The sequence below is a fragment of the Balaenoptera musculus genome, chromosome 1, assembly GCF_009873245.2.
Source record: "Balaenoptera musculus isolate JJ_BM4_2016_0621 chromosome 1, mBalMus1.pri.v3, whole genome shotgun sequence".
Taxonomy (NCBI): domain Eukaryota; kingdom Metazoa; phylum Chordata; class Mammalia; order Artiodactyla; family Balaenopteridae; genus Balaenoptera; species Balaenoptera musculus.
The window spans coordinates 86,045,593-86,072,692 of NC_045785.1; the positions used below are offsets into that span (position 1 = coordinate 86,045,593).

The 27,100-nt window shown below is 33.0% G+C and overlaps 1 protein-coding gene across 1 annotated transcript in view; it reads right to left on the reverse strand.

Moving 5' to 3' along the window:
* DPYD (dihydropyrimidine dehydrogenase) overlaps positions 1–27,100 on the reverse strand; it is a 794,060-nt gene that overhangs the window by 587,395 nt on the left and 179,565 nt on the right. The window contains 1 exon segment of the mRNA XM_036825276.1: positions 10,752–10,839. Coding sequence (XP_036681171.1) covers positions 10,752–10,839 — 88 coding nt within the window.

Here is a 27,100-nt window from a genome sequence, read left to right on the forward strand (position 1 = left end):
AAGTAGAAGACAGCAAAAAAGAGCAAAAAGTACAGAAAGAAAAACTATCATCAATCTACTAAGTCATAAAAAAGAAATGGCATGGAGGCATGTAAGTAGAGGCATAATAATTTATATACATTATAGAAATGTAAAAATGTCACTTCTACTTCTCCAATTTTTTGCACCCTATCCACCTTTCTCTATTAAATTGACCTGAGAACATATAATATTACCCAAGTTAGTTAAGACAACTTAGTGTGTATGTGTACATGTACTCAATTCACTAATCATCAAGTATTTACGAGCATCTACTCTGTGAGAGGTCTTTTGGTAAGCACCAGATATACATGAAGAATCAGTATTTTTGCTCTAGATTGTTCTGGTTAAATGGAATACAATTATCATCTATACCAATATGTATCCTCTTCATATCATATATCATTGTTCAAGTAACATTTCCTTTAAAAAGCTTTATCAATTTTTCACCATTTTCCAACTGGAAGCATAATGCAGGTATGTCCTTTCTTTGCACTACACCTTTTCAACCACTGTATTTGTTAATATAAATTTATGATAGTTGTATATTTTTCTGATGTGTCTTTTATTAATTTTTAAAATTTCAGAAACCATGTCTAATCTATATTCTTTTCCTCTAAGCAAGCAGTAGAATATTAGAAACTCAATTGATTAGCATTTATCTTTTAATATCAAAAATAAACATTTAGGTAAAATTCAAAAAGTGTAAAGTACTTCACAGTTTTGAATGATCATTTTAAAGTAAATAATGTGAATATCTGTTGTGAAAACTAAAAAGCCCACTTTATCCAGAGAAAATAATAAAATGTGCAATAGATTTTGTAAGAAATTTACAAAGGTATAATTTTTTTCATTCTTAGAGAGATATTAAGAAGCATAGAAAGAAACAGTAGAATGTAAGATTATTTCATTTAGTGTATGCTAGAGTTTGCATATAGTAATTTACCATAATTCATGATATAATTTCTTCAAGGAGATAGGATGCCTTTCTACATCTAAACTGCAATGCAAATATAGAAACACATATGTTACAGTCATGATCATAATGTTAGAATGATCATTAAAGTTAAGAAAAAAAATGTGGAAGTAGAAATCTACAAGTATCATTTATAAATATTACATAACTTGAAAGCAAATAGAAATATTTTAATTTGAGAAATTATTGAAGGTGAAGTAAAATTAACATTGATAGAATCCCCTATTTATAAACTACATAAAAAAGCTAAAAGATTTTTATCTAATTTTATATTATAAATTTTATTTTTTACTGAGATTATTTTTCCTTACAACCCAACTAAACTGTACATCTTTTTAAAAGTAACCAGAAATATGGCTTAAATATGATTCTTCATACTTAAACAAATATATACACACATTCTATACTAAAAGGGCATTTGGTGTCTAAAAATTTGAACTAGAAATTTAGTATCTGGATGTATTGTTGCACTTCATATGTCTCTCTCTTCTGAAAGGCTTTACACTAAAAACAAAGCTATATCACATGCGCTGCCTACTCAGCAAATAATTGAGAATTGTGTCATCTCGGATATAATTTAAATATACTGGTTACTAATATTTGGCTACAAAAAGAAAAACTGTGGAGGTTTTGTTGTTGTTTCTTTATTCTTTAAAAATCTTTTGTTATTGAAAAGGGCAAAAAAGTACAAGTCAATCAAGTTTTTGGCCAAGTTTTAAAAATAAATTTATATTTTCAATAACAAATATATATAATAGCTAAATAAAATTAAAAAAAAAATCTGAAGGTAAGAAAGAGCTCAAATAATCTCACTCCAAATCATCTTACCCCAAACAAGATTTAAAACAACAAACTCAGTGACCATTGTTGCACATCATATATATGATAATAACTTGACAAAATTTTACTACTTATGATATTAGAACTAGACTATAATTTAACACTCCTATTTTCTTCTATTCAAGCAAAATAAAGTCAGACTATTTTATGAAGGTTTGCTCTTCACTGACAGAAATGAGAGATTTCTTAACTGACAGGGTGTTTTGGTGTCTACCATAGTGTGTTATTATATATGGCTCATAAAACCAGCTGTCAGTTACAATCTGTACAGTGGGTACAAATAGATTTATCAGAAAAGTCTTCTTTCCAAGTGCATTAATTTAAACCCAAACTACTTTCAAGATTATAATTAGTTTTGATTATAATAATTTACTTAAAATTCTTCAATTTATCAAAGTAGTTGTCTAAAACGGAAACCCAAATTTCTTTAAGATGACGTCTACTGTGTTATACATTTTGCCCACTCTTCAATATATTAATACTACTTATAAAACTCTGTCATGATATCAAATGTGTTACTTATTTAGCTCTTTATATTTTAATAATGACTTATAAATATACATACTTCATTCATATAAATAGTGTAGTGTGATGCAAACAAAAGCACACTCCACAAGAAAAAGCACACTCAGGAAAATCCAGTTACTTTATCAAGTGGTTGTGTGATCTGGGATAAATCATTTAACCTTGCTGGATTTCAAATTTCTTCTCCATATAATGGGATGGTTAGTTACATTAAAATTCCATTTGTCTAGATTCTGTTACACTGAATTTTACTTATTAATAATGACAAATATTCTAAGTAGTATCTCATGTGTTTATATAGATTTTTCTTTGTCTGGATTATACTAAAGAAAAAAGCCGTAATTCCAGTTTAATTTACATATAATATATAGACTATAAATCATTGTTCTGTTTTAAAAATAATTAATTTTTAAAATATATTTACAATAGCATATGTTTAAATGTTTCCAAACATACACACAACCACAGTGTGGCTTTACCTGTTTCATATAAAATTGGTTTCATATGTACATGAATATCTTTTCTCATTTAGTTATATTACTTTTAGATTTTATATTGCTTATATTTTGTAATGGATTGACTAATAATGCTTTGTGTTATAGGTTTTCAGAACTAAATGTTAATCTTTTGAAGTGAATAAGAAATAAGAAAAGTGGTTAATGTTACATGTGTTGGCTGTGATTAAAAGTAAAAATGTAACCTTGTAAAGGCCCAAAGACATATATTATAAAACAGAAACAGGACAGACTTTGCATAAGCATTAATGATTCAATAGACAATTTAACATCCATCTATCTTTTCCAGTACAATGCATTAGAAAAGAGGGGACATTTTGACAATAATATTATAGTCTTTTGTCTTTAGCACTAGTAAATTTAGCATTCTACCATTTGCTAGACTCAAAACTGAGAGGCTATATATTAAAGGCTGAATTCCAGAAAATTTAATGTTATACCAACTGATAAATGAATGAGGTAAGATAAGCATACATTTGCATTAATAAATTTAAATTAATATGTTATTAGAGTCCAAACACAGTGTTCAATAATTATTTTGTAGAGCCTCTTTCCATTTCATAAAACCAATTTTACATGTTGAGAAGAGTTAGGATATTCTGAAAATAAATATACTATCAGGGGAATAAATATAAAATTAAGTATATGATAGATGTGGCATTTCAGAATAGTGGGAAATGTATTATTCAACAGATTTGGAACTATTAGTTATTTAGAAAAAAAAAAGGCTGAATCTTTCTCTCATCCTTTATACCAAAATAAAAACTTAGAATAAGGCCTGCACACGTTATTCTGTAACCCCTTAGCTTTATTTTATTTTACTATTGAATTTTAATTTATTGTTTTTATTTAAAATATACATGCTGGGACTTCTCTGGTGGTACAGTGGTAAAGAATCTGCCTTCCAATGCAGGGGACGTGGGTTCCATCCCTGGTCAGGGAACTAAGATCCCACATGCTGCGGGGCAACTAAGCCCACGCGCCACAACTACTGAGCTCACGCGCCTCAACGTGAGAGCCCACGTGCCACAAACTACAGAGTCCATGTGCTCTGGAGCCTGCGCCACAACTACAGACAGAAAACCCATATGCCACAACTAGAGAGAAGCCCATGCGCCGCAACAAAAGATCCTGCATGCTGCAACTAAGACCCAACACAGCCAAAAAAATAAATAAAATAAATAAATAAAATAAATAGATATTTTTAAAAATATACATGATCATTGTAGCAGTAAAATAATATGGACATTTATAAGAAAAATGTTAATAACCTCTTTACCCTGCCCTCAACCTCAATCAACTGAGGAATCTAAAGTTTAAGTTATTTCCTTCTATGCCACTTTTAGTTTATATATAAATTAGAATTTTTTTTAAAGATAGTGTTATGCTATTCACATTAATATGCAACGTACTTTTTTCATTTAATAGGGATATCTCTCTAGATCAACAAATATAATAATAATGCATAGTCTCATAACGTTCCATAATATAAATATAACCTAATAGATATAGCAATTTTCCTAATGATGGATGGCACTATAGTTGTCTCAAGTTTTTGCTACCTCAAACAATGCTATGATTGGTATAATAAATACTATTGTACATGTGCCATTAAATGGTCATACTTTTATTTCTCTAGGAAGAACAGATAGCAAAGCATTGCTAGTACAACAGTGTATATATTTGAAATTTTCATATACATTACTACTGTATGAGACTTCTTGCTTCCTTTCTGCTAAATAGCATAGGAGGCTATTTAACTTTTTAACTTTAAAAATATGATGAGAGAAAACTGGTGTCCCACCCTTTGATTTACATATTTCTGGCCAGTATGGAAGTAGGACATCTCTAATATGGTCATTAATCATTTGCATGACCTTTTCTTTAATGTTTATAACTTTTGCCCATGCATACACAGGGTCAGGTTATTTTTTCTCATTTAAATTTTTAGGAACTCTGATTTAACAGAGAAGTTACCACTTAGCCTAAACATGCAGAGCAAAAAAAATGTTCACTTGTTTCAAGTTTGGTTAGATTTTATTTTAAAATACATTTTAAAATGTGTGTACTAAAATTTTCTCTCACATATTTCACAGCTTCAAAATTATCCTTAAATCTTTTTCTTTTTATATTTAAAAACTTAGTCCATCTAAAATTTATCTTAGATGGCCTGATGAAGGGTTCTAAAAGTAAAGTAAAATTATATCAGAACCACTTTTCAAAGAACTCATCATTTTCCACTGAATTAAAATGTCCTCTTCATTATATATTATGTTCTCTTACTTACTTGGTTCTATTTACAGACTTTCATCAGTTCCAGAAATGTGCATTCCTATACCAACTCTATATTATGTTGACTACAGTAGCTTTATAGTGAGTATCAATATCTGATGGCAAATCTTTTTGTCTTATTTTTCAACAGTTTCTTCCATATGTCTTCTCAATTACTATTTCAGTATTTACTAATAAAAATGTGGGTTTCAATCATTCTAGACTACCCACTAGATCTTAAATATTTATAGCACTTTTCCACATGTATTGAGAAATAGTTATCTACTATGACTCTTCTAATTTAAAAAGTTAAAATTATAGGTAAAATATGTTTTAAAAAGTCACTGTGAACGCATCCATGAGCTTTCATGCCCAGGGACTGAAAATGACAAGGCAGTAAGCAGAGAAATAAGTGGAACCATCTTAAAGGCATTCGTCAAACCAGGTAAAAAAGGTTTTCATTTTCAGGGCCTTTGAGAACATAGCAAATACAAATTCCTTCTAAAGAAACATGTCTTCATTGCTGTCCTCAAAGAACTTCCACAGATAAAGCCTCAAAGAAAATGAGCAACCAGAGTTAAAAAATAATAATAAAAAAAATGAAAATTAAAAAAAATATTAAACATACAGGGAAACAAAACACTATGAGTGGAGCCAGTAGACATCACAGACAATATAATCAGGCTCACAAATACTTTAGATAGTGGAATTCCCAGAGTACAAAAATAAGTAATTTTATCTGTTTTAAAAAATTAAAGATAGGTTTGAAAAGTAAATAAAAAGCTACCAGATTTTTTTTTAATGTAAAAAATGGACTCCTAGAAATGAAAGATAAAACTGTAATTCAAAACTCAGTGGTCCATTTTAACAACATGTTTGAAACTGGTGAAGAAAGTATTAGTAAACCTGAAAGTAGAATTGAAGAAAATGATCTAAGATGTAACCCCCAAAAAACAGAGATGAAAGTTTAAAAAATAAATTGAGTCATTGAGAATAAAGTCAGAATGTTTAACATATATCTAATGAGAGCTCCATAAAGCGAGGAGAAAGACAATGAGAAATTCCCCCAAATGATGAAAGACATCAATCCACAGATTCAAGAAACACAAGGAAAACCAAGCAAAATAAATAAAACAAAATCCAGACTTAGATAAATCACTGTAAAACTGTTGAACACTAAAGAGAAAAAGATCTTTAAATCAACTCCCCTCCAAAGACATTATGACTCTCAAATGAGCAATAACTAGGCTGCTGGTGACTTTCCAATAGCACCAATGCATGACCAAAGACACTAAAATGATATTGTCTGAGAGGTAAAAAAAAATAATAACTGCCAACCCAGAATTTTATACATAGTCAAACTATTTTTCAAGAGTTAAGAAATGCATAAACAGTTTCAGAAACAAAAAGAGTTGGTCAACACCATACCCTTACTGAATAAAGATTTAAAGTATTTATTGTAAGCAAAAGTAAACTGATTTCCCTTGGAAATCTCAACATGGGGAAAAAAACTGAAGAAAATTGGCAAAAATTTGAATAAGGCTAATCCAATATTGGCTAATCAAGCACTAACAATACTACTGATCAAGTTTTAAAAGGATAGAATTATTACATTATGATAGAGAGGGGCCAATTAGAATTACAGTACCTTAGTCTATGCCACAAGACCCACTCAGATTAGGTCCCCAAATGGCACAGACCCATAATATTTACTTGTTGTAAAATTTAGAATACAATCAGTCCTAGAAAAAAAATACATCTTTCACATTACTCAAAAACTGGCATCTCAACTGTAAGGGAAACTGACAGACAAGTTCAGAACTACTTATTTAAACCAAATGGCGGATTTAACTCCAAAGGATAATGGCTTGTTAGTCCTCTTGGAGCACCACATAGACTTTAAAAGCTGTGTTCCCTTGAACATCATCTTATGGCAGGTAGGTAAATTTCTGTCAGTTTTCTTGGGATGGATAGAGGTGCTCACACTATCATCTGGCAATAAAAGTGAGGGAACTAGCCTTGTGTACCAAAGAAAACCTAAAATCTCATCACTACATTTTGTTTTATGTATCCAAAATATTCATATTTTTTAAATTACTGAGTAATAAATTATGGACTTCCTAATACTTTTTTTTCATCTGCTTACTTCTCTTTCATAATAGTGGGAGAAAGCCCAATTGGCTTACATAATAGGTTATGTAATGGGACATTAGTTTCTAGGCAATGGGGAGCCACTGAAGCTTTTTGAACAAGGGTGTAACGTAATTAGAGTTACGATTTTAAAAAATTATTCTGAAAATGATCAACATTTTATTTGATAAGGGTATAAACCACTTAGCCATTGAAATTGAAAAGCAAACCCAAAAGGAGGATGGACTAAATCTATTGATTGCACTTCTGCTTTGTAACCTTTGTGCATGTGTGTGCATATGCACACACACACATATATCAAGATAACATATTTAAATAAAAATATTGTTATCAAGAATATTTATCAATAAATTCTGCTGGTTAAATTGTGTTGCTCCTCTGACTTCTTGTTACTTTCAATAGGAATCTATGATAAAGAAGAGTCTTTTATTTTACATTGAGTCATTTAGTCAGTATTTTTTCTAATGTATATTATTAAATTTATTTATCTAGATATAAAAGTCACAAAATCTAAGTACACAGATTCTGTAAAATATGCAAATCTGTGGAAAAACCAAAGCTTTACAACTTAATATAAAATTTTGAAAGAGAAAATAACTATTGTTTGAAATAAAGCATCATGAAACGAAGAAACATTTTTTAAGTCATTTTTCACTAAATTTATAGATTGACCTTATGCATACTGTTTTTTCAAAAGAAAACTATCAAAAGTTATAACCTAGTCGTCACAGTTTGATTAATCTGAAACGTGTACTTCCGATTGAGAGATACAATTGCAAACAACAGCCTGCACGAACGAAGGAGAGAAAAACTGACTGAAGAGAAAAAAGAAGGAGAGAAAGAGAGAAAAACTGACGACAGAATTGAGTGTACCTTTGGAAACGAGAGCTGTAATCCAGTTTGTAAGAAAGTAAAGAATGGAAGTACTGGCCTAAACTCCACTGAATCACAGAAACCTAACACAATACAACACAAGTGACATCCTTTTCTCAAAAAGGCACAAGGTTCATTGAGTTGGGTGATTCAATTACCCTCTCAACCTGGAAAGAACCCCCCTCCTGATTTGAAGTCCACTGGCAGAGCAATGTGGGACAGCCTACATTGTACACAGCTGGTAAATAGCTAAAAAGCTGCAGGCTTTAAAGTACAAGAATCTCTGACCTTTCATGATTGCTGTAATGATTCTTCAACAAAATACTACTTACAACAGAGTTCCTTACAAGTCTGGCAAAAGATTACATTTTCAGTTAAATACCTCCAAATATCTTCTCTTCATACGGAAATCTGTTTAAATAAATACCGAAGTGCAATGCTTCATCAGGTAGTAAAGAATTAATGAAACAACATTTTTCCTAAAATAGAAATAATTCTGATCTTGTTTAGACACTTTATAAACTTTTCAAAGAATATCGTTATTCCCATTTTGTCTTTTTTTAATAAACTATTGTAGACGTTAAATGAATGTGCTATACACTAATCAGAATCACAAAATCACTATTGAATTATAGAATATCTAAGGAAAATTTAGCTAGCATGGATCATAATTCTAGTATCTCCTCATGCATGAAGCCAAGAGTACTACCTTAGATATAATTTTAGCCAAAACACTTTCTACTTCAAATTTTGGACATTTTGCTTTACTCCTTTTCTCATGAGGTTATTATTAAATAAATGAGATTTCATGCACACATTTCACATAAATTATTCATTCTCACATACAAGACAGAGATCCTGTGATGATAAATGTTTGGGATACTACAAAGTTAGTACCCCTTTTCAGATTCCATCTTATTTACAAAACAAACATAAATCATTGATGATTTCCTACTATCTACAGAATTAAGTCTCAAATATTGAGCATAGAATTAAAATATTTTCACGACCTAATCCCAACCTAATTGTCTGGTCTCTTTCCCATCACTCTTCTTCATGTAATCTAGGCTTCATTTTAGCTACACTGAATTTATTATATTTCTCCAAATATGCCGTGTATACACCCATATTCCTGCTTTTTCATATGCTGAATACTCTTCCTGAACTGCATGGATTGCAGCACTAACCATATTGAATTATGGCTAGGTTTTTGTGTTGCTTTGTTTTTTAATGTAACTGGCTTTGCTCATAGATTATGAATTTCCAAAAGGCAAGGTCATAGCAGGGACCCTTTCTTACCCAGTGCCTGTCACTGTGTTTGGCAGATAGTAGGTGTTCAATGAATAACGCCGGCTACAAAAAAAGTAATCACTTGTATAGTATTTACCATATTGAATGAATAGGGAAGTTAATAATTCCACATCAACAAAATATTTGCTGAATAATTACCATATTAGAGATTTTCACACACAAATATTATTTAGTTTATACCATAATCCTGTAAGACAGATGCTATCTTTCTTTCATAAATGAAGGTAAAGAAATAAGTAATTTTCCCTGGGTTCACAAGCGTTCAATCTAAAAATTCAACCTGGACTTCAAATCCTAAAGAAACTGACCACGTAGATTAATACCACGTCCTATACCTAAGTAATAACCTCTAATTCTTTTGAAATCCTAAAGCTATATAAATTTATAATTTTTCTCCTACAATATTTTTTAAATCATTGACATATTGAGAAATGATCTTTATATATTAAAAGGTACCTAGTAGTTGAAGGGGCACTCAACTGGATTTTTGCAGCATTTTAGAACTTAAGTGTTAAACCCTGTGAAAAGAAGGATTCGCTACATCCTTATGGGAAGATTCCTTCAGCTTTTGCTCAGTTAAAAGATAAGATACTTGGCTAAGAGCTTGTAATGCTCCTTTCACAAACAAAAGATACTATTAATTAATTATTCAATCAATAAATTATTCTCTTAGTGAATAAAAATTAGGCTTAGCCTTACATTGATTTAAAAAAAACCCAAAAACTGAAAGATCAAAATTCCTTTTTTTTCTACTCATGTCCATAAACGTCTGTTTTCTATTTTTTAATTGTTGGAGGGTTTTTGGTTACAACTCTGTCAGTCTCTATGAATTATTCCAAATCTTAAAACAAATTCCCTTGATTTGTTTCAATGTGCCAGAGTTAATACCAAAGCACATTTTAAAACAAAGATACGTCACAGATTTTAACGTGTTTTGATAATCAATGACAGTTCCTATCTATAAGCATTTAGCAAGCCTAAGCTAGAGTAAATCTATTCAGTGAATGCTTTGTATTAAAAAATGATTAATTTCAACATGAACTAATTTTTAAGACAATAAACAGTGAATACGCATTTCACAATCATATCACAAACTGGGAGAGACTTAATAAGATGTGCCACGTTTTCACACGCCTATAGAAATCATGTTTTTAATACTTTAACCCAATTTACTAAGAGAAGCTTTATGCTTTAATCATGGTCATAATAGATAGAGAACAAGATCAAAGGCTGTTATTAATTTTCATTTGCAGAACTGAATCCAAATTTACCTTGTTTGAGATACTTGTGATGAACGATTTAACATCTAGATTAGTTGGACAGCTCTTCTGACAGGGGGCATCTGCACATTTCAGGCATCTAGGGAATAAAATAACTGAATTAAAGAAGCTATAAAGTAAGTGAGATAATATTCTCTACCCTATACCCATTCAGAGTTAGTGTCTAGTAAGAACAAATGAAATTGTACTATTTTTAGGTACAAAAATTTTTTAAGCAATAAACATAGAGTACTTGTGTTTCACTTTTTGCACACCTCCTAAGGTGTATGAAATGGCACCATTGAGGCTAATAACTGCCCTTTCTCTTGGTGTTCCTCCTAGAGTTTAAGAAGATCATACTTATTTAAGATACATCATTCATCCATCCATTTACTAAATCAGTCTTATTTGGATCCCTCACTACACTGATAATGCTTAGAGAATGGAGTCTTTTATGATAAAAGTTTCATATGCCTTTTAGACCACAATTATTATACAAACACAAAGGTAAAGTCTCTCTTTTTACCACGTGTAAATTCCTTTCTTCCTCCATTCATCCCTCCCACTTTCCCACCCACCTCTCCCCCCAGCCTCCTTCTTCCCCTGCCATCATCCCTCCCTCCCTCCCTCCCTCCTCCAATTTTCTGATGTCATTTAACCTACGCATTATTCACATGGCAATTGGGCTTTGCAGTAGATGCCTCAATGCATAGACCAGATCTACCCCCTTTCAGACTGAAGCATTTATTCCTCCAGCGCTGTGCCCTCACGTGAAGAGAACAGGCTGAACCAAGGTCATGCCCCCTTTCCAGTTGCAGCCAGTTTCCAAACACAGGTCAGTGAGGGGAGGTAGAGGCCCAGTCTCCTTGCCCCCACTTGGGGAACAGGTCTGCAGGGATCTACTGCAGCCTTTATTGTAGCTATGTCTGTCCAATCCTGATTCCTTCACTCTTGTACAGGTGTGGATCTTCTAATAAACTTCCCACATACTAATCTCATATCAGAATCTGCTTTCTGTGGAAATGACCAGAGACATGTTGAAACTTCAGTGTTCCTAAGAACCACCTGGGAAGCTTGATAAATGTCATAATTTCCACAGAGAAGCCCCTCCTGAGTCTGAGTTATTGGCCTGGGAATCTGCATTTTGGGAAATCCCTTTAAGATGATTCTGATAAACATGGTTGGAGCCACACAGTGAGAATCACAGTTCTATAATTACTACTTTAGGACTGAAACCACTGGTTAGAATGGTCTTTAATTTGTACATTCATATATGAATTTGTGTATTCATTTGAAAAATATTTAATGAGCCCTTGTTACATGGCAGAACCTGGGATATGAGGTTATAAAAGTGATGAACAAGACCACCATGGTCCTGCTCTCATGGAACTTGCAGTTTGGAGGAAGTTCAGACATATAAAAGGCACTTGTAGTAGTCAGAGTGGTCAATGTGAATTTGGGTAAAAACAGCATGCTAAGGGAGCATATAAGAGGAACAGTAGTCCTGGAGGGAGAGAGTCAGGCAAAGCTTATTGGGAACAATAACACTTAAAGGGATTCTTGAAGAATGAGTGGGCATTAGGCAAGCAAAGGAGGGTGGGATTTGGAGTGCAGGGTCACTCAAGAAAATGACAAAGGATAAAAACAGTATGTGCCAAGGCCTGGAGAGAAAAAAACATGAGAGGCTAGGTGAACTAATGGAATCTGGTCTGGCATAAAGTGAAAGTGGGAGCAGTGAAAAATTAAGCTGGTGATCTGAAATTTAACATATACCATTGTCACATGTGTCAGAAGACGAGAATTCTCTGAGAATTTCACTGAGAATGAGTCCCACGTTGCTCAGTGACAAAGGTCACTAGCTGGCTCATTTTCTACCCACTTCCATGTGTAAAGACGTTGGTTCATTTCCTTCAAGAAAACAGTACCGGTCTCCTTGTCATTCTTTTGTGAGTCAGAGAGTCCTCTTCATTGTCTGAACCAATCTCTCAGTACCTAATTAATATCTTGTTTTTAAATCTGATCTCTTCTCTCTGGTTTGTGCCCTTAGCCTTCTCTCTAAATTAAATTTTACACAATGAGTACCGAAGGCTTTTCATAATCAATTGTCCTCTCTGAAATGCAGTTATTAAACCTCTCCCCTATCATTTCTCTAAATGCCATTGTTAGATTCACATTTATAATTTAGTTGAATTCCTATCTTCTTATACTTATGGGGTTTTTTTCCCCTAAAACACTGTCACTGAGTTTAAAAAGAATTTCTTGGAAGTATGATCAGTAGGACAACAATCCAAAAAGAAAACAAAGCATGGTCTATTTGGTCCTTGATGTTGAAACGAGGTGATACTTATATGTGTTATCTTCACATGGATAAATATGTTGTACATTAATAGTGGTTTGAAAGGATTTCCTATTATGTGGTAAAATAAAGTAGCTAAAATAAAAATAGCTATAAAATAATAAGCAACCTTAAATGTCTTCTGATTTGTAAAAAAGTCATTTTGACAATTTTTTAAATATTTGCCACTCCATAAGAATAAAGCAACAAAAATACTTGTTATGATAGATAAAGATATAGATACATAGATAGAAGATTCTGGTTATCCCTAATGAAGTCACAAGTTTTCGGCTTTTCTTTTTTCTAACACCCAACTTGAATAATAAGGCAATTAAAAAATAAAGTTATAATGTCAGCAGGTATGAATGAGCCAAATTAATTCAAAGTGTATTTTTCTGTTCTTCCAGAGAAATCTTATATTCAACATAAACAGATTCACTTAACAGCACTGACAACGTAAGGAGTTTTAGTTGTGGTTATTAAGCCTCTTTACCAAATAATTCTCCTTTTATTATTGAGCTAGTTCACAAATAACAGCTGTTGGAAATGTCAGATGTTAATGAGGCAGGGCAATGGAAACCTGAATTGTAGCATTCTTTTTTTCTTTGGTGCCATGAATATGCCAGAATGGGCAGACTCTGATAATAATACCATCTTGCAATTCTCTAAGCGCTCTGCAGACTAAAGTGCATCAGGCTGCCATTAATCCCACTTATCACTTTGACAGCTCAGTAATTACACTACTGCTATAGCCAGGTAGTCCTAATAAAATATCAACCACTGCAGTGGAATGCATACTGGGGAGATGTTTTATTAAACTTGGGGGGGGGTTGATCATCAAGTGACATTAGTGTTGACCTATTTTTCTATTTGACAATAAATTATCCTTTGACCATGCCATAATAGATATTACAGAGTGCATTTACTGTACCAAATCAGAAAGGTACTGCATTACAATGATGTAGGCAAATGGTGTAAATAAAATAGCAGAAATGCATGTCAGAATGTTATTACCTAAATTGCTTTAAATGATTGATACCATGAAAAATCACAGACACAGTACTTAGGGGAATATGTCAACAATTATTGTAAACCACAGTCCTACATAAATTTTTCATTAGAAGTAACATTTAAATTACACTTGTTTTTATCGTCAGTCATTTAATTCCCCTTTTATGTTTCAAAGTTACTCTTTTATAGTGCAGTTTATTTTTAAATGCATTGTAAGAGGCAAAAGTTAATTCAGATAAACATTTATGTAATATTTTAATCCCCAAATAATTACATTTATACTGAGTACATTAAATTATTTTTAAAGCAATAAAAAGTCTTAGATTTTTTACCAATGATGAACTTTTTTCATTTTTATATTTAATAGGCAGGATAACTACAGATTTCATTAAAAGCAAAATATACAATCTTTAATAATGTTAATCCTTCATGATTCAACATCACCATAAAAAATGTATGAAAACTTTAGTACCGCTACTTAAAGGACAAAAACTATTAAAGATATATTTATCCAGGATCTTTCTCTAGGGAAAGAGAGCTATGATTCCTCTCCCCAAATATCAGTGAGGCGGGACAGTTTTACTCCGTAGTATGACACCAAAAAACATTATAGTGAGCAATGAACTAAAGCATTTCATTCTTCACACATCTGAGAACAGATGCCTGCTTCTTTTATTGTTAAGCATACATAGCAGTTGGAAGAGTAACATATGCTTGTTGAAGAATTTTCTAATCCATGAGTTTAAATAATAATTAATTTCTTTCTCAGTTTAAAAAAAAATCACGCAAATCTGTTTGAAAGACTTAAAAGCTCACATTGCATTGGCTTTGGGTTTTTTGCTAGACTTTGGTTCAATCAAGTCAGCACTGTTTCATCAGGTTATGTATAATCTATGTTAGCTTATATAATCAAACTGGGCAAGTCAGTATTTACTTAAAAAATTTAAATATTTTCTTAATATTCATGTTATATTTCCTCAGATCTTTGATATTCAGTACCTTTATTTGGAAGGTCTAACTAATTCAGGTGTAGCAGTGGGTACAGGATCTAACTTCTCCACCCTATAATAACCAGTGTAGGCAAATATATAGTCTAATATCCTTCCCCAACTTGGCAACATTTCTACTGAAACTGGGCAGAATGGAGTATCAGATTGAATGGAAGGCATGTGAATCAAGAAATGGAGGTTAGAAGTGTCATACATATATCTGAGTTCCACAGCTTACTTCACTTGCCCCCAGATTCTGTCATAATAAAAGGACCCAAGAAAGCTGGTTGGCATCTTTAAAACATGATGAGACTAATCCAATGTTCTGATGCATTAAATATACAAGAGCCATTCTCAGCTTCCAATAATTCTCTCTGCTTCTCTCAGTATTCCATTAACAGCCTTTCCTATATACTTTCTGACTCTGCTTCTCTGATTACACCACAGGTTCTTACTAGCTCAAGGGTATTTGGAACTAACTTTGAATATTCCTAATATGCATCTTGGCCCAGTTTCTACATTCCGCTGGGCTGGAAAGCTATGGCAACATCATTTACAATAACTGAATTTTTTTATCCTGTGCACCATTCTGCCTTTTAACCCCACCAATGATGTTCATGTTTTAAGGCTTTTAATATTTATTTGATTTTATAGGTTAAGAACAAAACAATTTTTAAGTAAAGCTATTTATCCACTAGAAATTTCCATTCACATGTGGGTGCTCCAAGACAGTTCAAAAGAAGCAAAATTTAGAACAGTACACAATTCACACAATCAATGCTCAAAACATTTTGTTGGATGATCATGAGTCTAGGAATATAACATAGTTAAAAACTTTTCTACAATATTTCTATAGTCTGTGTCAAAAAATTGTTTGTCTCAAACACTAATGGCTAAAAATGTGCATTTTACACTTTTTGCATATTCTGAGTTAAAAATGAAGGAACTTAAAGTTAAAAATAATACTCATTTTTGATCTTCATATATAACTGATTCTTAAAAATTAATAAGACCACTTTTATGTCCACTTCAGAGATGAGAATATTGAGCCTCTGTAAATCTCCCAGAAGCATAATGAAACCACTGGCCAAGGCAGCTGAAGGAACTACTGGAACATATTTACCATCTTACACCCATCTAGCCCATTCAGGTATGAAGACAACTCAAAATTTTAAAAGGTGATGTTTTACTGACCTCATCTCTTGACAACACTAGTGCCTCCTTCTCAGAGTAATTTGAAGACTGAGAAAAAAGCAGTTGAGAAGTCACAGCTAGAAAAAGGCTATAGTATTCTCTCTCCTAGAGTCCAATTTTAGTTTAAGAAAAAAAAAAGTGGAAGGTAGTCTTAACCATCTCCTCAAGAGGCTTCTCAAGTCAAGATGAAAACATTAGAGCTTTATTATATTACACAGTTTCGAAGGCTAATTCAATTACAGCTTTAAACAGATTTGGCTATAGCCACTTCTACTGGAAAGATACTTTTTGAGCATATTCTTATTTTTGAAAAAACTGTGTGTGCTACAGAAACCTCAACAGCATAAGAAGCCATAAATTTGCATACATCTTGTCCTGCAAGCAAATAAAACACTTCCATAAGAACTTAGTATATATTACCTCCTGAAAATTTTTAAACAAGCATATCATCCTATTTTACTACACAAAGAGAGTATCATCATGAGTATCTGAAGAATGCTGCTCTTAAACTTAGATTTTTCTCTTTCTTACAAGAGCCAATGGGACTTTAAGTTTTTGTTGTACAGAGGTGGAACAAGAAGAATGTGATGGAATCTGTATGTATTATAAACTGCAGGAAGTCACTGAAAGAAAATAAACATACATCATGCATATATGCATAAGACAGAACTAATTAGGTATGAAAAGAGAACCAAGTATGATTAAAGGAAGTGGGGTCAGTCCTTAAGGCTTTCAGAATCTACTGGGGCTTTAAGATACTAGAAATAGCAGTTTTAAATAATAAGCCAAGATTTAAATACCAATACCAAAATCTAAAGAAAATAGGTTTATTTGCCTAATGTAGGTTACAGCAGGGAAGGAAGAGTGCCCCCATTTCCAATTTCTCTCTGCTATAAATTTTTTTGAAGAGTACAAGATCATGACTTACAAATTGAATTGTTGAAATGGAATAAAAAATGTTATTATATTGTAACTATTACAAGTAATTAGGGATTTCCCTGGTGGTCGAGGGGTTAAGATTCTGTGCTCCCAATGCAGGGGGCATGGGTTCAATCCCCAGACAGGGAACTAAGATCACACATGCCACGTGGTGCAGCCAAAAAAAAAAAAAGTAAATATTACACATTCACAAGTTTTAAAAACATGTCAATAACACAGAAACACTTAAAGTCAATGAACACAGAATAAAGTATTTATTAAATGTTTTTTTCTGCCAAGTAGATATCTAGGCCCTAAAACCTATGATATAATTTTATCCCTGTCATTTGCAGCTACAACAGAGGTATACTTTGATCAAGAAAACCAGAGAATACTATAGATAAAAGTCCTGCTTTATGTCCTGGAGGGATGGTCCACTTGGCAACACTCTTAGGAAACCATTTTTTATCCACCTTAAAGATGGTGGGGATTGAGAGTAATTAAAGGGATTGAAGAAGATGGCCAGATTCAAGAAGAACATAAAGAGCTTCCTCTGTCTTGCAGTAATGAGAGGGTGATAAGCCATGTACCTGGATAGGGTTACTTGTAAGACTTGGTTATACTAAATATAGGCAGCATAAACAAGCCAGATTATACATAGCGTATAGGTATGATATATAGAGCGTGTGTGTGCACACACCCAGACTTATGTGTACACTAATATTAATTACTAAGTGCTCAAATGTGCTTGCTTGTCCAAAGCCTTTAAATGTATTACCTCAGAAAGCATAGCATAGAGGTTAAGAGAACAAGCTCTGGATCTTGATTGCCCATATTTAATTCTTGACTTCACTGTACTGGTGTTAAGACTTTAGGCAAATGACCTAACCTCTCTGGGGATCAGTTTTCTCATATGCAAATGGAGATAATAATTTGTACTTCAGAGGTTTGTTGTGAGAATGTTTAAATATTATACACTTACACCGAATAGTATGTACTTCTTTAGTTATTTAACAGGCATTCTCTATAACTCTCAAAATGCTCTGAAAGTTATGCATTGCTTTCTCTCCTTTAATATGAAGGGGGTCAGTGAAGAGTCACAGTATAATGTTTTACAGTTATTTACATACATTAAATGTAGTGGATATCTGACAAACATAAATATATGCTTTAAATCTTCATTTTCTCGTTATGGGATTTCAGAAGAAGGAAAAAATATTTCTACTTCAGGAAAATCAGAGAAGCCTTCTCAAACAAAGATACTTATGCTGGAGACTGAAGAACAAGTAGGATTTTACTATGGATCAATGAGTCTACTAGAGCTTGATATTGAGAGCAAGTTACGGATGCACATGTGGTTTCTCCGTATTCCACACAGCAGCTACTACACCATGTACATTTTACCTGCCCAATAATATAGGAGGAATGAACGAATAAAAGGAATGAGAGGAAAATAAATTCTGTTGCCTAATGCAATTCATTAAAAAAAAAAAAAGATTATGGGTTCATCCAGGGCAGAGACTATGTAACCCATCTTTGGTTCTCAGTATTACTCACAAATGTTTATGGAAAATTCCTGTCAATGCACTTCTTCAGGAATCAAACTGCTAAAATACATGTCAATCTCATCAGTGACCCAATGCCATTTATACAGAATCCTTTCCTCATGAGGTTTCTGGTTGTTTCTTCATGCTAATAGTATGAGGCAAACATATTCTTCTCCCAAAAATCAGTTAAATTAAAGATGATAGGTTGGGCAACTCAGTATACTGTGAAGTTTGTGCTTTTGAAAAATGGATATATCCTAACTAAAAATGTAAACTGACCTTTATTATGGATGTATAGTTGAGTAAGTAACTAACAAAAGCAAATAGCAAATATGAGAATCCATGCGATGAAAGAGGCTTTCTTTCATTCCTGCTCCACACATTATCTCCTAGTACTTCTGTATTTTCAATGCCTGTGTAAGGCATATTTCTCCCTTCCCCTTTTCAATTGCTGCCACCTGGTGAGATGGAGACAAAGTATTTCTTACCCTCTAGGGTAAGGTAGCACTTTGTCCTGACAAAATATGCTATCTATGCACAAATAAAATATTTCCTTAGGTAACTGTTTGCAAATAAGAAAATACCTATATTTTACATACCACTTTAATTTGAATACATTTATATACATGTGACGACATACATCCATAATAAAGATCAGTTACACGTTTAGTTAGCATGTAGTCGTTTTCAAAAACCCAAGATTCACGATACATTTTATAGTCTAGCCTACCATTTTTAACTACAACAAGCCATATGTAATTATTTTTCAAACCAGTATATTGTTGCTCAGCACAATTGTGGTTCCCCTCACATTCTAGACAGCTGTTACATGATGCTCAATACACTTTTGATCCTTTACAGACCTTAGAGAGAACTAGGTGACAGTACTGACAGTTTTTATTATAGCTTTCCTACTACTCAATAATCTTGTTTCACCTGGACTATTTCCCCAGTAGTGTCATAAACTCTTTGATTTATACTGAGAATCCTTCCAGGCTTCTTAGAAAGAAGAAATTATTTTTCGTAGCATGTCCATATGCTGTGCAAATTATATTTTCAAACTTTGGAACACCTGTTGTATGTTTATCTTAATGTCAGTGAAGCCCCTTTAGGAAGGGCAACCAAAAAAAGTAATTTATATTAGTCATAGATGCTCTAAAAGCAAAATTTTCAGCAAATTTCAAAACTGAAAAAGCTTTATATTTTATGACTTTGTGCAGGCAATTTCAGAAAAAATATAATAATAATAGTAATATTGACAGATCTTTGATTTCTAATAAACATGTAAAAGGGAAACAAAGTCAAACAGTTTAATCTATAAATAAAATACAATTCCTAGATATGTGGGATATATTGATCATGAAAAAAGAACATTTGTGTAAATATGTAAACCTACTTAAGTGCATGGGGACTAAGATTTAGGATAGATTTTACTTTTTACAATGTTATATTATTTGAATTTTTTGCAATGTGTAAATAAAACATGTAATATAAAAAAGATTTAGATGTTGATTGGCAACTAAAATCACATTATCTTGTGTAATTTTCATTTTGGTCATTTTAATTGCCAAGGCCAAAGCCAACCCACGATGCTCCCATATCCTCTTTAAGTTTTACAAGGGGCCAGTTAAAGGTTTTAATAGGAAGACCACAATGAAGTATACTTCTGAGTAGCGGGTGGTTCACAAAGCTAACAGAACAAAGGGTCAGGTCTGGCCAAAAAAAAAAAAAAAAAAAAGAAAGAGTGAGTGAGTGACAGCACAAGTGCTGGAGGGAGTCATTAATTAAGTTAAAACAACAGCTGAATAAAATACTTGGTCTTAAAATTATAAGACGGTATTTGCCAATAATAGTATTTAAATTTATCCAAATCTCAGCTATCTAAGTGCAGCAGGAATGTAGGAATACATTTATTAAAAAGCCACCATGTTCTAAGTTCTGTGCCGGCAAAGGAGAGAATTTACTGAAACTTACTTGGAAGATGTTGACTTAAAAATATACTGGACTTACTTCATGTAAAAGAGATTTTTGTTCAGTTTTTTTTTTTTTTTCTTTGTAAGTGCAACAGTGATTGCAATACTTTAGGTGCTGAAAGAACAGATTTTGAGAGCAAATGCCATATCTGAATTTTCTTCCTGTTGGAACTAGTATTCAGTTTCAAGTGTGGAGCCCGTACAAATTTATCTAAAAGTTTTACTTCATAAAAATAATGTCACTCCTCTTTTTTTAAAAGTAAAAGTTTTTAAACACACTTTAAATTAAATTTAAATTTAAATATTCATTCCTTTTACTTAGTTAAATCTATGTTGATTACCCCAAGTAAAAGAAAACTGTATTCAGCACAAATTTTTTCAAGTGTTTTACACAATCCTGGTGATCTTTTTAAAAACCCATATCTGATCATGACATTCTCCTGCTTAAAGGGAGAACTGGCATATAATGACCTTTGAACTTGGCCCCTGCCTATTGCATTCCTCCATCTCCAGCTGCAACACCTGCCCCACTCTAGAACCCTGCAGTTCCGTAAGCAGGTCAAGTCATTTTTCAACCTCTATGTATTCCAACAGGCTCGTCCCTTGCCTGAAGAGCCGCACTTCAAACCTGCTGCAGAATTCATCTCAGCTGTCTCTCATGGAGCCCCCTGGTTCTTACCATTCTGATCTCCCAGAGCACCCTGTGGATTTCTTTATCAAAGTAATTAACACATTGGACTATAACAGTTGATTTTCTGGTTTCTCTACTATTTCCTCCTCCAGTGAGAAAATGGTTGGGTCCCTTGTCTTTGTTGTTGGTCTGCTTGGAAATAGATTCATTTTAAATTGGCTGAAAAAGACAACCAGAACTTTGGGAATATGCCAGTTATTGTTTTTAATGTTTGGGAAAAATTATTTTAATAATTGACTTTCAAACTTATGTAAATAACACACACTTACAATGAAAAATATTTATATTTGGTTTAATTTATTTAATAAATACTTGTGTAGAAGTTGCTATATGCTAGTACTATTTTAAGTGTTTTATAAATATTAACTCATTTACTCTTCATAACCACTCAGTGAGGTAGACATAAATATTAACTCACTATATCTTTATAAGAACCTGATGAGGTAGATACTGTTGTTATTCTCATTTTAAAGATAGTAAGGCACAAAATTTTCTTCTCTGATTTAGGTTTGATATATTTTATTGCTTATTTCTATGATCCTGGTGATTATTAAGTTAATAGACATTTCCTAAAGTCCTGGGATTCCCAGTTTTCTCTTCTACTTCATTCTAAAATCGTAATAGTGTATGGTGATATCAGGGCTTGCCTCACAGGTTGTGAAAGCTGAATTCAGGACTATTATCCAGGTGTGACTTTCTCCAAAGTCCAGTCTGTAGGTATCATCATTTCATTTCTGCAGTATTTCTCATAATGATAGCCAGGAGCCCCAGAGAACTTGAGAAAGTTTCTGATATAAGAAAACCATATATGTTATAGTCATTATTATACAATATATGCCATATATGGCTGGCTTCAAATGCAATCTAACAAAATTCCTCATTTGCTTTACGAGGTACCCAGCAATAACACTTGCAGATCGTGTTATTCTTTACAAAGCACTTTCTTATATGTAAATTACCTACAGAAATCACTAAGATCAATCTTTTCAGTAGAAATACCAGATAGACAAAATAAAAGCAATTAGAAACAACCTACAGATACCACAACTATGAGTCAAAATAGATAAACTAAAAATGTATTCAACATCTGTAATCATGACCAGCCTAAAATAATTATGTCACTATAATTATAACATTTGGAACATTATATATTGTGGCAAAAAAATAATTAAGACCAAAATTTTTCTGTTAAAGATGTTGTCCAGACCACTATTACTTCCCACTAGGTTTTGTGTGAAGTGACTTAAACACTATTTCAGTACTTGGGAGTTTAATGCGTAGGAGTCAATGCTGACTTCACACATGAAGAATATGCAGAAATTTCAGGAAATTAATGAATATGGGAGAAAAACAGATAAGAATATAAACGTTTAATCTTCTTAATTTAATTCATATCTTAAGGTGGACCAAGGCTTCAGGTAATAGCACTGCTTGGAAATGAACTAATGTTATGATGGTCTGATCATTATCAGAATATTTTGAAAAAAATTAGTCTAGAAGCCAAAGGACACAATGTTCAGAAATAACATCTTGAACATTGTCATCAAAATTAGCTGCCTACAGCTTAATATTATTTAAACTCTAAAAACAGCAAAATAAAAAGCTAGGGGCAAATCACATATATTTTTATAAAAATGGAAAATTCCATTGACTACGCTTCTAGTGAAATGCATTATAACACTGACAGTGCTGTCACAGTTTGTCACATGCACCATTAAATCTAAGAAATTTAAATGAAGAATTTGAGTGGAAGTAATAGAACTTAAATATGTTTGTGGTCTATGGAATCTTAACACATCATTTCCTTCGTTTTTTCATTCATTTCCTTCCTTCCCTTTTTTCTCAATCAACAGATACCTATAGAGCACTTGTTATTTGCTGAGGATTTGTAATCTGCTGCATTCTGGAGTAAACAAGATGAGAAAGCCTTGGGTTCTGCCCTCAAGAAGCTCACAGTGGAGAAGTCAGACAAATGAATACACGTTCTCAGATGATGCGAAGGTGTGGTAATGGAAAGATGAGGGATGCACATACTTGCCCAATCTGTTCACTCCTCTTTCTTAGTATAATGCTAAGGACACAATGAACAGATATGTTTCTCTAGGATGTGTGTGTGTGTGTGTGTGTGTGTCTACATGTGTATAGGTGTGTCCTGTGGATAGGCCAAGTAATACAGGGCTTGAGGAAGATATAAAAAGTGAGGAACTGGAAGTATTTGCTACCGTCTACTGAAAGTAGCATAGAGCTCTCTGCCCAATTACTTTTAGATTCACCTCAATCACAAACACATAATCTCTTTCAAATGATCTCTCTTCTTTTACCAACACACCAGCCAGTAGGTACTCATCACAACACAATACCATAAGAGACAATATAGTTTGATGGATTCTGGACTTAAATCCAGCTCTATCACTTACTAGCTTTGTGATCTTAGAAAAGTTACTTAAATACTTTGTGCCCCCAGCTTCCTCATCTAACTTGCTAATTATAGACTAGACACCATACAACTATAGGGAGGATTGCATAAATTAATACATGTAAAACATTTAGTGTCTGCCACATAATAAATGCTCAATGATGTAAATCACTATTGTAAATCATTATTGTCTAGGAACAATGGAGAATGCAATGGAATAAATGAGCACTGTTTTTCCACAGCTAATGGGAAGCACAATGTTATGATGAAACTGTAAAATAATGACTACCACACAGGTTACTGTGAAAACCAAATAAGATAGTTATGAAGAGGACCAACAACAATGTTGCCCAATAAATGATAAGTAGAAAACATTTAAAAAAATATCTTCCAAGCCACTTCAAGGGAGTTTGTGGAATACAGAAGTGAAGTGGTATCATATTGAATAAAAATAGAATGTGTAACCATGAAAGATTATATAAAATAAAATATGTAAGATGTGTTATGTGCATCCATAGGTTTATAATGAAAACAGCAGCCACACCCAAAGCCAAAAATAAACTGATCTCTACAGATACCCTACTAGCATGATGGGTCAAATTTAGAAATGACTTGGCAATCATTACCTCGTTTCTCCAAATGATCTCTTCTTTAGATCATTATTAATAGTTTTAATGAGACTGTGTTAGTAACCAATTCTGTATTTGGGTAGTTAGTGTAGGCAAATTTATATGTCAACAATGAAAAGAGGTACTGGAGCCTAGGTTGGTGAAAGTAGGCAGGGAGGCAAATGAATCTTGCTTTTTCAAGGGAAGCACCTCTGATAGAGGTATAATTTTTTGCCTCTTTTATTTCCCACATCTAGAATGGATATTTTTCCAATACATGAACACATTTCATACGATAGGACACCTAAATTTTCTACTTTAAACAGAAAGAGAAAGAAGAGAAACTTATATTCAAAAATATTTTTAGAGAATAATTTTTCTTATGTACTACCTTTTTATTCAAGCTGTGAAATGTCCCACCTGTTCCCTTCTGTATATTTTTTCCTCTCCGAACAATCCCACGGAGAGGAAATTGCTTTACAAGCTAGGAAGATATGAATCTGTTCTCCCAGTAGAGTGAGTGCATAAATCCTTTTTTATTGAAGAGGTGTTGGTAAAGTTCTATATATAAGACGACAGTACAGTATTGATTTTGGTAATGCTGATACAAAAGCAATATTTTTATTTAAACATGCCATATTCTTTCCATTTTCCTGCCTTTGCTCTTACTTTTCCCTCAAAATAAAATGGATGACTCCTCTCTCATATTCCTCGTCTGGCAAATTCCTGGGCATCCTTCAGGATGCAGAATAGGTATCATCTCCTCTTGAGAAGTCTTCCTCAATTACCTCCTTTCCCTGCTTAAAGGTTATTCATTTACTTCATATTCCCACATTTTTCACACTATACTATAATGATTTTTTAAACTAACTATATCCCCAGGTAGCTGATAGGTTTCAGGGGACATTCATTCATTCAAAAAATATTGATTGAGTACCTGTTAGGAATAAGGTCATGAGAAAATAATGGCTAACAAAACAGACACAGATACTTCCTTTCTGTAGCTTAGGGTTAAACAAACAAACATTTCATTGACGATGAAGAAGGATTATAATAGCATAGAGCAGTGGGACCAGGGGATCAGGGAAGTCTTCCTGCCATCTCAAGGATGAGTAGGAGTTACCCCAAGCGAGGAGAGGAAGGGAGAAGGCAAAGGAAACATGTGCAAATGCTGTGAGATGGCAGGAGGCTCAGAGATTGGAGGTTTTGAAGGAAGATGCTGGTGCCTGGAACAGGAAGTGAGCGGGAGGGTGACTAACAAGGGCTGGGAGACTTCAGATTTATTCTGGGACTTCCATCAGATAGCCATACCAGGGGCTCAAAAAATGTCTGCTGAATAATTAAATGAATAATAATAATAATAATAATAAAAAGAAGTATGCACTTGCTTGGTTTTTGAGGGCTTATATTATTTCTATCTTGAGAAAATTAAAATTTTTACAAGGTAATTTACTTCACATTACTATCAATAGGAATGAATATTTTTGCCTTAAGACTTTCCCTTTTTCATATATTTAAAAGTAATTTAGAGAGCTATAATTCAGATTAAAATACAATATTTATGATGCAGCTAACTTGAAAAATAGGCATCTTACATACATCTGCTTCCAGAGGAAATATTTATAATATTTACAAAGTTTCTCTGTGGATTCCAAGAAGAGGAAATTGTACCATCTCTTTAGGAGAAAAATGATCATTTTCCGCATAGCCTTACCAAATGAATGCCCCCAAAGACAGCTTGGCACTAACCATTTCTTTTGTCTGCACTACTGAATTCCCATAATATACACTACCCAGGAAAAAGGAACACCTGCCCCTGACTGATCATCTCATTATAGACATTTCCCATCACGAAGTGATTCAGTCATGAGGCAAAGACACCTAAAAATAAACTCTCAGGGGAAGACAAATTCAAGAATCTAATCCATAATTGTCCTCTGCATTGAAAGAGCACTGGACAAAGAGTGCCTCCTGGCTCCTATTCCGTTATGAACAAATTATATAACCCTGATCACATCATTTAACCTGATCAGGCCTCAGTTTTCTTATCTTAAAGGTATGGGTGTATGATTAAGTGGTCTCTGAGTGCCTTCTAACATAAAAGGGCCATGGTCTGATGTCCTCTTTACATGTTTCTCAAATGTTATGAGACTAGGAGCGTAAAATTCTTAAGAAAAAGTATAAACACCGTTCAGTTTTCAGTTTTGGGAGTCAATAAAGGATCACCAAAATTTTAAACTCTAATTTTTTTTAAATGAGAGAAATGAACCTTGTAATAAATGGAACATAGTTTGAACCCAATAGTGAGACCTGTCCTAAAATTTCATTAGTGACATGGAAACCCTTATTTTAAAAGTAATGTGAAGAACTTGAAAGAAACCCAACCCACAGTAATAAAAATGGTAAAATATCTGACAACTTTGATCTGGTCCAAAATGTTCGGCTACATTAAGTGATGAGGATATAGAATGTTTCCAACTCCTCCACCCTGTATTTCTTGGCAGTCTGACTTAATTTGGGATTAAAAAGTCCTTAAGAAAGGTATTTAATTCCATTTTTAAGTGTTAGGAACTGACCGCCTCTACCTACACTACAGTCTGAAGTTCCCATTTATTTCTATCTTCATCATGCCATTTTAGTCTCCTGCACAGGAAACGTCAAGCTCCTTTCTAGAAAGTG